The sequence below is a fragment of the Aquila chrysaetos genome, chromosome 3 (genome assembly GCF_900496995.4).
Source record: "Aquila chrysaetos chrysaetos chromosome 3, bAquChr1.4, whole genome shotgun sequence".
NCBI classification, from domain to species: domain Eukaryota; kingdom Metazoa; phylum Chordata; class Aves; order Accipitriformes; family Accipitridae; genus Aquila; species Aquila chrysaetos.
In genome coordinates this window covers 71,715,917-71,728,062 of record NC_044006.1, presented here as the reverse complement: position 1 = coordinate 71,728,062, position 12,146 = coordinate 71,715,917, and the positions used below count along the sequence as shown (strand labels likewise).

The following is a 12,146-nucleotide window of genomic DNA, read 5'->3' as shown; positions in this document are numbered from 1 at the left end:
CAATTCACAATGATTTACCATCATTGTTACGGTTTTTATTTTCTTTTTAAAATCAGTGTTTTCATTCAGTCCAAGCTCAGTCAAAGCTCACACTGACCCAACAAGGGCTACATAAGAGCTACAAGGCTGCTGGACTGAGCCTGGGATTTAACTGTACTTTACTTACTCTACTACATATACTATATTCCCCAAACCATGCATTCTTCTGCCTTGTGATCAGGTTCTTTCATTCCATATTTTTCCAGATCAGAAAACCAATTGATTCAACATTTATCACATTTATTCAGCCCATTTTTGAGGTATTTTCCATGGACTTTATCTAAGAAGCTGAGAACCCATGATATCTGTAAAGCTTGGATCTGATACTTTGAGTGATTAATAATACTTCAGACTAACCACATATCAAAAGAGCTTGGATACACAATGCATTTTCAGTGGGATCATGACAAGCATACACTAAGATTCAGATAAAGCAATGTACTTAACATTAAATTTGTGAATAAACCCACTAAAATAAACACAAATTCTCCAGCACTTATAACCAAATACTTGCTTAGGGAAGAATTTCTGAAATGATTGCTCTAAATGGAAAATGGACACATAAATATGTTTGAAAATCTGCTCCTACATGTATTCCTGGATTTTTAAACTACAGATAGTTTAAAAAAAACCCAACTCACAACGACAAAAAAATCCCCCCCAACTTATTTCCAAATGATTTCCTGTGATTAGACAGCTTGAGACTTCAAAACTCTTTAGCTTTACTGTTGCTTACATTACTACCTGTGGTGAAACAGTCACCTGCACATGAGCACTGCCCTGCAGACCTCTCTTATCAAAGGACACAAAGAAGACCAGCAGTGAAAGGTCACCAGGGTTCATCAGCCTTTAGAGATGTTCAAACTGTAGTTTCTATTTCCCCTGCATGCCAGCAGCAGTCTCTAAAAGAGCAAATATAAAACTAAGGTCTTGTCTATACATCACAAGAAATAATAACTTGGTTGTTATTTAAAAGTCTGATCATTTATAGAATGTTCCATAGTTTAAACCCCAGGATAGAGATAGAAGATGGGAATGAATGTGGTCACAGGTCTGTCCCATACCCTACAGATGAAAGTTAGAGACTGAAAAACTTCCCTTTTTTTGTTTTGCATCATTGCTTCTAAATCATTAGCAATTTGAAGATAATCTGAAAAATCCTTCAGCCTAGAAAGAGTAGTAAAGAATATAAAAGCATACTGGATGTACTCCACCTATGCAGATAACACTGACCATGGGAAACTAAGGTGAAAAGGGAAGCACATTGAAAGATATCTTCAAATAAACTAAGACCAATCACCATAGGCACGTTTTAGCCAGAAGAATCATCTGCTGCTGACAGCAGTTGTCAGTAACTGGCAGGAGCAACGGTGCTGAATGTGGCTTGTCTTTGGTCATACAAAGCTGTGTGTGGTATCAGCTCGGCTGCAGCCATGCCGACACATGTTGTCTGCAAAAAGTCATTTTTCTAGTGTAGATGAGACCGAAAGGAACAGTGTCGGTCCCCCTGTCTGCCTTTGTGGACAAAGTAAGCTTGAAAAATTATGATTAGATGGTTTTGCACAGCAGTACTGGAAAATAGAGCAAGACAAATGAAATAGTTCTGTTCCTTTCCTATGTTTTATGGGATGACGGTGGAAGAGCCTACGCCACCCTCCCAAGGTGAACCTGGACCGAGCAGCCCCATCCTTCCCCAACCTGCTCCCCTCGTCCTGCATCACGAGGGTAGTCACAGCCACAAATCAAAGCTGTCTCATGGCCTTTCCCTCTGGCATCCCACCCGCCTGCCCGTTCAGAAGACAGACTGTGAACACAGATGAAAAATTGAAGATGGAAGTGGCCTTAGCTATTTGGCGTCCCGATGCAGGTTATAATTGATTGTTCTCTACAGTTGTGGTCCGAAGGCTGGGAGTGTCCAAGACTATGGGATGAATTTATTGATTTAACAAAAAAAATCCAAATATAGACTCCAGCAGCTGGCATGAGGAAGGACATCCCATCACATGGCACTGAGTGTCATGGAAAGGTATTTCTAAAGAGTAATGGTGGGAAATAGCTTGAGCCAATGGTAAATGAAATGCCTCTGCCTGGCTGCTGACCCTCCACAACAGCCTGTCTCAGACTAAACTCCACTGCAAGTTGTTACCTAAATGTCATAAATATGGAGTAAAGTCTTGGGGGGAAATGAATTTCAGTATAAAGCTTGAAGAAAAGTTTTAGCACAGATCAGCCACACTTAGAAGGCCTTCAGAGGAGCAGAGCTGAATGTGGCAACATGAAACCTTGCAGAGTTTTCCCCATTTCTTCCCTGGGCTATTGCAAATGAGAGCTACTTGCTCCATCTATGGGTAAAAATTAGTACAGTCATAAGCTTTTCTTAGAGAGGGCATAGTCTAACCACAAGATGTTCTCCAAGAAAATAAATTATTAGAATGAATAAAACATGACAACCTCTCTGTATGGCATTTCACAGTCTTCTGAAAAAAATACTCTCTGGTCCTTTGTTATTGGAGCACCAGAGCCCTCCTTATGGATTATTTTGGAGCACCACAGTTAATAATATTGAATTTTAGAAGGAGAAAAATTACTAAAAGACAACAGAAAATTAAAACTTTATATTGAAAAACATTTCCTTCCTCAAATATAGTGCAAATTCACTGTGATTCAAATCTGACCACCCGCTTCAAGGTGTTTGAAAGCTGCTTAATTTTCGATTCAGAGTTCATAAACAACCTTTACTTCTGAGCTAAATTTATCTTTTGATCCCACCCACTGCAATTCAAAGCTTTAGGTCAATTGAAACCTTTTAATTGATTTCCTTTGCTGTTAAAACTGGCAGCACCATCAATGTGTCATGAGTATTGCTGTTACTTGAACTGATTTTTTTGGGAAGGGGAAGCAGGACTGGAAAATGCCCTGCTGTCCTTCAAATGAGGCATTCACCCCCATGGAAAAAGCTACATTTTAATGACTTATATTTCATACAACCATCTACTTTTAATAAAATATTTAGGGTACTTGATTTTAGCCTCTCTGCAGGGGTTGCTCCCTAATTTCCACTCAGTAAAATAAAGCTCTCCTCATTTATTTGTATATGTATTGGCTCTGAAGGGAGACCTCATGCAAGAAAAGTGTAATCTGAATTGTGTTTTCCCCCAGTGCAGGTCACCCTCCTGCATTTACTTTGGATCACCTCAGTTTGCTTTACTGAGAGTAGATTTGTGCCACTTCTTCTTTCTCTTAGCATTATACTTTCTCACGTAAATTTGTACACAAGAGAAATGCACTCCCTTCACAGACAAGACTCAATAATATCTTAAAGCATCAGGTCCCGAGCTGTTCCTCGGGAGAGCAGTTCATGCAGTTTTGAGCAAACCTAAGACAAACTCGGAAGCAGTTCCACAAGGCTGCCAATTTTGAAGTCACTTTTCACAGCACCTCAAACGTCAACTTGTACCTCTTCACTCATACTTTGTTCCTGCCGTCCCTGAAAAACATCTAGGAAACCAATGTCAGCTTCTGCAGAAGCGTCCTGCCAGCTACAGGTCACAAGTGCTATTCTAAAATTAGAAAACTCCAATTTACTCATTTTTTCATATCCAATTGTCTACAAATAATTAAAATGTAATTGTTCAGTGTTCCACAGCTGCTCATGTGCCTATACTGATGGGTAAAACCCAGGTATTGAGCTCCACACCTCACAGACCCAAGTCTCCACTTGCAGAAGGCACCTGGCTTTGGGAGGTGTAAGGTGGGCAGCGCTGAGTGGGACTGCATCTACCAAGCTTCATAGTGTGGGGGAGCAGCATTAGCAAGTCACCTGCACCACCTCAAAGCCAAGCTTAATTCATCCCAAATCCATATTCAGTTTTCCATTGTCAGTCTAACAGTGCTGTTGAAAAAAGATTCTTGGACAAAAAAGAAATTAAAAAGCCGAGAATTAAATTTCCAAGCACTCGTACAGAAACCCAGCACGCAAAGAGCTGTCTTGGATTTTTCTGTGGTGAACTTCCCGAACTGAAGGGGCTGCACCAATGGCCAAGCACACACCTCACCCAAAAAGGTCCCCGCAGAGCCTCTTCCAGAGGGGGCCGAGGTGGATTTGTTGCCTTTTCAAAGGTGGGAAGCTGGACGGGAAGCCCCAACCAGCAGCTTACTGTTTCAAAGCTGTACTTACAAAATACCTGAAGTGGCTGGCAGCCAAGTACATGTTGTGGGAAGGTGTTTTTCCTTTCAAGGGCAATCTTTTGTCAGATCAGAGCCGTGGGGTTATGACCAGATGCTGAACTGGGGTAACCAGAGGGAAAAGTCACAAAGATGAGCTTTTGGCTATTGCCAAAACAAGTGATAAAATATTAAAGATGAGCAAAAGGTTTAAACTCCCAACCTTAAGTGGAAAATGTTTTAAGCCTCACGTCTGCGAATCACTTTCTGTTTTAATATCGTCCTACCCTAACCATTAATGACCTTCCTAAACTGCGTATATTCAGAAGGCAAAATAACTTAGCTGGGAAAAGAGCAACTATATGGGAAAGAAAGGGCTGCAAATACCACACATAGCCTTTAAAATTAAAACAAGCTAGGAAGAAGTTGCTTCCAAGAAAAACAAGGAATATGCGGAGTAACAGGTTAGTCTGTGTTTTGAACAATGCGTGGGAGGAGGAAGTGGAGGGAAGACGGGCTATGTTATTTAAAACAAAGGCTGCATATACTTCCCCCACATACTGCTCCATGATGACAGGGAAAGGAGTGCAGCAAAGACTCATTTCAGAAAAAGTGGAGGACAAAAAACCCCTAAGCCCCTGTGAACTTTTATCTGGTGCTTTTTTTTTTAATTGCAGATTGCCTGGATAAAATACAGATTTGATATAAACCCAAAGGGAAGACTCCAGTGCAGAGTTTCCCAGAAGAGCCGTGGCTGGGAGGGACCTCTGGAGCTCTCTGGTCCAACCCCTCCCTGCTCAAAGCAGGGCTTCAACATTAAATTGGGGTGCTCAGAGACTTGTCCAGTTGACTTATTAAAATCTGCACGGGCAGCAATTTCACAGCCCCTCTGGACCCCTGCTCCGATGCCATATCATTCCCATCAAGAACATTTTTCTTACACCTGCCTGGAGTTCCCCTCGCTGCCTCCTGCCCTTTTGCTGGGCATCCCTGAGATGCCCAGCACTGCCTTCTCCATAACCCCGTTAGGTAACTGAAGACAGCAAAAAGGTCTTCTCCTTCTTCTTCTTCCCCTCATACCACATGCCCCAATCCCTGACCAATGTAGTGGCCCTTTGCTGGACCAGTACGACCCTGTCTCTTTTGTACTGGGGAGCCAGAACGGGACCCAGCACTGCAGATGTGTCTCACTGGTGCTGAGCAGAGGGGGAGGATGACTTCCCTTGACCTGCTGGTGATGGTCCTCCCAGTGCAGCCCAGCACACAGCTAATTTTCATTTTAATACTATTAAACCAGCACCAGAAGGGATGTAAAGGCAGGCAAGCATGGCAAGTCCATCTGATTTCAATGCACTCACAGTTTCAGAACTGACAAAGCAACCTAAGTCCCATTCACTTTTAACACAGGTATCCCAAGCTGCTTGGGAAAATGGGGTTTTAATCACGTAGGCTGTGACAATTTTGAGCAGTGAAGCATCTATGCACCTTCAGAAATGTGGAACCACATGCTGGTTTAGCTCTCCTCAGAGCTCTTCAAAACAGTGTCTGTGCAAAGGTCTGAGATAGCTGGTCTGAGGAGTGTCTGAGAAGTCTTGTCACTCAGGTAACGCTGTTCAAGCCACAGAGACTTTGTTTTGAGTGGGACATAACCAATTAACTTAGTGTTTTGTAGTACATAGGGTTATTCTTTCTTTGCAAAGTAACAAAATGCAAAATTTTGCTTGTGAAAAAGTACATAATATGACAGAAATGCTAATCCACACATTTCCTGAAGTCCTGAAAAGGTTTTCTTAAATAAAACTCAGTAAAATTTAATTAAATATAGTAAACCCTAAGAGCATAATTCATTACCGATCCCTGTTTAGCACATTCTGAATAAAATAAACTTTAACGTAGTAGTGAAGGGTATGTATCTGCATTAGCCTATCTGTAAGAGAGCTAAATGATGTGAAAGCACCTGGAAAGAAATGCTCTGTTTTGCAAAAAGCTGTAGAATGGAAAGAGTTATCAATTTAAACAGCAATTTTAATCATCACACCATTTCCAAGATGTTGTCCCTCCTGCCTGAAAAACAAAAGACCATGAACGCCCAAGCCCAGCACAATTCCTGCAACCCTCTTTGGAGCAGCAGGGTCATGGGTATCTTCTGTTAGCTCAAAAATAGCGTGGCCCTGTTCCAAGCCTGTTCCTGCGACAGTGATGTGACCTTATCAAAAGGATTTCGCTGACTACTGGAAGATTCCTTTATTTAATATTCTGTTGTACCTAGCTAGGACTTAAACAGTGCTATTTGCTTGGATAACTCCCTTAAAAAGTCACAAGATCGCTTTGCTATGCAGTGTATATTGCTGTTATTCACGCAGCAGTGAGCCCTTCTCTGCGTACTCAATCAGCGGCATATTGCCTATGCAATATTTAAACCTATGGACCTAAATGGATGTCAATTTTTGTGAGGCTTGAAAAAGAGGGGAGCATAAAAAGCATACTTGAACTTTAAAGCGGAGAAGAACAAATGTCCTTGAATAGAAATGATGCTTGGGGTCTACTTGGAGTCCTTCAGAAACACTGACTCTGCTACTTTCAAACTCCTGAAGGTGTTTTAGAGAGAGGCAAGGACTGGAAAAGATGCCATTTCAATTAAGATGCAGCAGAACTTCTGATAAGCATAAAGAAAAATCCTATGTGGGTTTGTATAGCTGTGTTCTTGTGCACAAAAGTCACTATGAAATTACTTGTTCTGACTAAAACCGATGTTTTGAAGAGAAACTCTGATGAAGAAAAACAAGAAGGTCCCTCTACACTACTTAAAAGTCACTGAAAGCTATCAGTACGTTGCAGGAAACATATAGCCAAACGTAGGTATACGCATCACTAAATCTGTACCTATGTTGTCACAGAAGATTTGACAACAATTTATCATTGAGTTATTTCTTCTGCTCACAGAAGGAAAACTCGCTGTGGTCTGACAATCCAGCACCCCCAGTGGCAAAATATTATTCCTCTCTTTCCCCTGTAACTCTGTCCCCTTCCTATAGCCACTAACCCCTTGGGTAGACCAGGTTTGGTTTATAGACCAGCACTGGGAACCTTTATTCAGCAAGAAAGTTTTAAAATCAAAGCCTTTTCTCAACCCTGCTTATTTCTGAGTCTTAATGGTGTGTTAGCCCACGGGCTGCTGAAGAGGTAAAATTTGTACCCAATACAAAGCAGGCAAGTGCTCTGAACCATGAAGGTCTACGATGCCTTTCATATTCTGACAGAGGAGCTCAAACACTCCCTTAATGGTCATTTGATTGGAAACACATACCATTTACTTCTATCCAGTAAAAGTCTCTTTCCCCTCCTACAATAGGGCAAAGAAATATCAATTAAAAAACCAGCTGAAATTCTCCACAGAATCTATAGAAGCGAGTCTCCCTTAGCTCCCGAGATGACATCCTTTCTGTGCCCATCTCCACCACAAACCCCACGAACATCTCCAGCTGTTCTCAAGTCCCAGTGCTGACATCCAACCAGCCAGCCTCAGTGAAACCACCCAGAAAACTCCCACTAACATGGATACAGGATTTCTAAGCAAAGCTTTGAAGCGTGATATCCCTCCTCAGCCTTGCGTAGGTATCCATGGCCCTGCAGAGTTCATACCCTAATGGCCAGCATGTCAGAAACCCAAAACACATGGTCAGTGAAAGCGATAACGAACAATTAGCACATGCCTCATCTGCACTTACTTCACTACCGCAGGTAAAGTATGGGCCAAGCCCAGAGGTACCGTGTATCTTCCTGAAATAACATGAGCAATTTCTTACTTTTTCTTGATCTGGAGAAAAACTTGATGCCCCCAGGAGAGGTAGACGGGTTAGAATTGGGGGAGGACTCTTTGGAGGAGGACCTGAAGATCCCACTGAAGCTCATTCGGCGTGGGGAGCGTGGGGGAGACTCCTGGTAGGGGAAGGGGAACACTGTTTTGGGTGAGCCGGGGCTATGTTTGGACCTCACAGGGGCAGAAACAGGGCTGGAAGGTCGGTTCTGGAGCCCTTTTGAGAAAAGGCCTTTTGACGGACTTCCGGCAGAGTAGCTTTCTTCCACCTGAGGAGGAGGGAAAAAGGAAGAAAAAAGAAAAAAAATCACCATTAATTCAGTTCAGCTCAGGCTATCAGGATCTCTGAACTTGTCTCAATACCGTCAAATCCTGTTTATTCAGGTGGTGAATTAGCCAGACCTCACCTTCCCCAGCGCCTGCCTCCACTGACACGCAGATGCATGTGTGCCACCTCTGGGCCCCACGCTGCCCCTTGCTCTTAAGGACACGCTGAATTTCACAAAAAATTTCAACATGTGTGCATACATTTTATTATCACACATCTAATGCAGGATTTTCTTTACTTTTATTTGCCATACATCCCTCTTCCTTCCCTGGACAACTGAAAGATGACTGGCAATGAATTTATTTAAGGCAATGAATGATCGCCACTAAGGAAACACAGTGCCCCGAAGTCTTCCTCACGAATTTAAGCACCCATCTACAGTACTTAAATCTCCATCGCATGATGTGACACAGCACAGTACACAAGCTCCTAAGCGCCTGACAGGTCTCTGCGATGCCAACCACAGCCACAACTGTGGGATTGCAAGTCCGGTCCCCAAAATAGAGGAACCATTTTAGAGTGATGACATTCCTGCTAATTACCCTGTCCCCGAGCTTGGGTACGACCTTTCTAACAGCTGTATCTCTTTTGGGACCTGTGCTGGCTTTCCAGCTAGCCTGAATATCTGTGCACAACACAGCACTGCACTGTGCGGGCTTGCCCAGCGAGGGGGGATAAAAATCCAGAAAAACAAACAAAGAAAAGGAGCAAAGATAAAATTATCCCCACATACAATTAACAGAAGCTGACCCAAAACCTCTGTGGGATTTGCCTGTGCCTGGGCTATATGTAGGGTTTATTTCCTTCTGGATGCACAAAGTACTTCTGTGGGTATAAGGCTGCTTTTTTAGCTGGGGCATTTCTCATGAATGAAGAGCTCTGTTCCTGGCAAAAGGCAGTGGTGGGTTTCACGTCTCCAGGGAACGCATAAGCAAAGGCCACGGTGTATGTGCCCAAGGCTATAGCGTTGTCCTGGTTTCAGCTGGGATAGAGTTAATTGTCTTCCTAGTTGCTGGCTGGGGTTAAACCACGACAAGCATGCCGCTGAGTTTCAAGCCCTTTGCGTGCCTGCTCCTCTCTTCCCAATTACGCAACACAAACCAGGAGGTATGGAGCAGACGGCAACTTCTGCCTGTGAAGATGTCACCTGATGTGTCTAGTCTAGTCAGTCTAGTTAGGTATGGGCGTTGTTACCATGGGAGTCATTGTAGGGAAAAATAGCATCTTTTATTAGGATGACTTAGATGAAAGAAGAGATGAATGAAAGCCTCATTGGTACGTATGCCTTCCTTTGGGTCAGTGAAGGGCTTGTGTATACGAATCCAGCTAAAAATGGTCAGCTGAGTTTAAAACACACATGCAATTAACTCCCTTTTCAAAATAACATTTAGCCACAGATCCAAAACACTTGTAGAAATATGTACATGTAGCACGATGGCCAAATACCTGCTCCCTCCATAACACAGGATCCAATGTCTCATAGCCCTTTCTGTCTCCTGCATATGCACTTTGGACCAGCTCCTCTTTCCACTTGGGATGGGACAGAGCTGGAATGGGTCCTGCTCCATGGGAATTGCAGAAGGGCCTGCAGAGAGCATGGTCTCCAGTTTGGGAAGGTTTCTGACCTAAAAGGCAAGCGGCACGTGGTCTGGGAGAGGGACACTAACAGTGTGGGTCACTAAGAGGGGCACAGAGATGTGCTGGCATGGCACAGCCCTGGACAGCCAATGAATTCTGCACTGTGCTCCTCTGCACAGCACAGAGATGTCTGGCAGGATACACAAACGCTTTTTGTACCTGCACACTTATTTTTGACAACATAGGCAAAAATACCTCAAAAATGTACTTGACCTTTTGCAGAAGAATTAGAGGAGCATTTGCCCTGAAGGAGAAATTTTTGGAAAGGATAAATCAATTCTAACTGAAGCACTGGGTACCAAACACTCTGACAGTAACCATCAGAGAAGAAAAAAATAGTGTTTCAAGCTTAATGCCATGGCCTGAGCCTCCCGTTTGCCTCCCAGCTCTGTCACGGATTCTGTGTGCAATCTTGAAAACTCATTTCATATTACACATCTATTCTGCCATGAGGACCGTATCTCCTTTATTCCCACTCTAAGTCTTCTGGCACAAAGACCTTCTCCCGGTGAGTATTTATCAAGAATAATAGGGCACAATCCCTCGACTGAGACCTGGAATAATAACTATGCTATAAGTAAATTAATAAACAAATAGCACTTTTGTCATGGGTAAATAGTCCCAAAGTGGTAGCTTTTTCATAAAAGCTCATTAACTTTACTAAAATATCATCTGTAAATCATCTGAGACTACTTATATGTCATTCTCTTCACAACTACACAGTTCAGGAAACAACCAAGTAGTGCAACAGCACCTCCTTTTGCATTGTGATTTAGAGGTCTGTTGCCAAATCTACTGCCTGCAACTGGGGAGTAAGAATATTTTCAAGTTCATTTAAATCATAATACAAATCTGCCACTAGGACTATAACTTAGGACTGTTTCCAGGATGGCAATTTCATTATAGTTTTTCCTGAGGTGACAAGCTATGACATTTGTAAAGCTAAGAGAAGGACGTCATTCTGGTGCCACCCTTAATATTTCATGTCATCTTTTTTGCATGGTTGGTTGGTTATAACGACACACTGCTAGGAGACACTTTTAAAAGACTATGGTATCCTCACACGCTAAAGCAATTCTAGAAATGTAAAGTGTCAAGCAACAATTTGTCAAATAACATCAGTATTCCCTTGCACGCACAACTCAGACATGAAAGCAAATTGTTCTTAAATTCTGAGCAGAAGCAGCGGGATGTTTTTATTTATTGCAATCACAACCAGTTGCTTTCTCTCCATCACACCAGGCAGATGAATCAGCTAATTGTTGGAGCACCAGGGGCACGCTGCTAAATACACATGTGCGTGCTACTAAATTAAAGGAAATTACTACATCAAATTCTTCCCCAGCCACTCCACACGTTAATTATACACAGGTTATATCCACCATCAAAGAGGATAAATACCTGTGATTTTGCTTTGGGAATTACAACAGGATTGCTTTCTTAGAATATTATTTGAGGCTAATGGATTGTGAATTTTAAACGATGGTTAGGTGCTTCTATGAGTAAAATCAGCAGCAACAACAGTTATCACAGCATATATAAAAGTCACAAGGCAATGTTAATTTTCATGCTTCAGCTGGGAATGTGGAAGAATCTCTGCTGTAGAATAAATCCCACCATCCTATGCAGATTTGGTGTGACGACTCCGGCAGTGGTGCTGGAGGCATGTTACGCAGCTAGATGGATCATCAGCCTGTTCTTCATGCTTTTTGGACTCATTTCCTGAAGCTACGACAGGCAGGTGGGCACAAAACTCCCACATGTGCTTTGGAAAGATAACTATTCCTCCAGCTGAGCTGTAGCAGCAAAAAAAAGTATTGCACCCTGGTTTCTCACATTAATAAACCTTGTACATCAGTTTGTGTTGGTCCACGAAAAGCAGTGAGAATGGGCATAAATAGGAAACACACCTAATAAATGCATGTGGTGATATGGCTCATTTGACCCTGACCAGATAATTGGCCTTTGGAGATAAGGAATCCAAACTCACAATGGAAGTACAATACAAGTCAATGCACAAATAAGGTCTAATCAAACAAATTGAAAAACTCCTCTAAGTATGAAGACTGTTCACCTAATTAAAAAAAAAAAAAACACTAACCAACCAACAAAAAACCATTCCCTGTGTTGGCTTTGTGCGGAACATATATGGGATCTCTG

General features: G+C 42.4%; 1 protein-coding gene across 4 annotated transcripts in view; it reads right to left on the bottom strand.

Annotated features, from left to right (window-relative positions):
* PRKAG2 (protein kinase AMP-activated non-catalytic subunit gamma 2) overlaps positions 1-12,146 on the bottom strand; it is a 226,541-nt gene that overhangs the window by 139,072 nt on the left and 75,323 nt on the right. For all 4 annotated transcript variants that reach the window (XM_041122702.1, XM_041122703.1, XM_030010416.2 and 1 more), the window contains exon 3: positions 8,010-8,289. In XM_041122702.1, the coding sequence (XP_040978636.1) occupies positions 8,010-8,289 (280 nt within the window). The remainder of the gene's footprint in view (positions 1-8,009; positions 8,290-12,146) is intronic.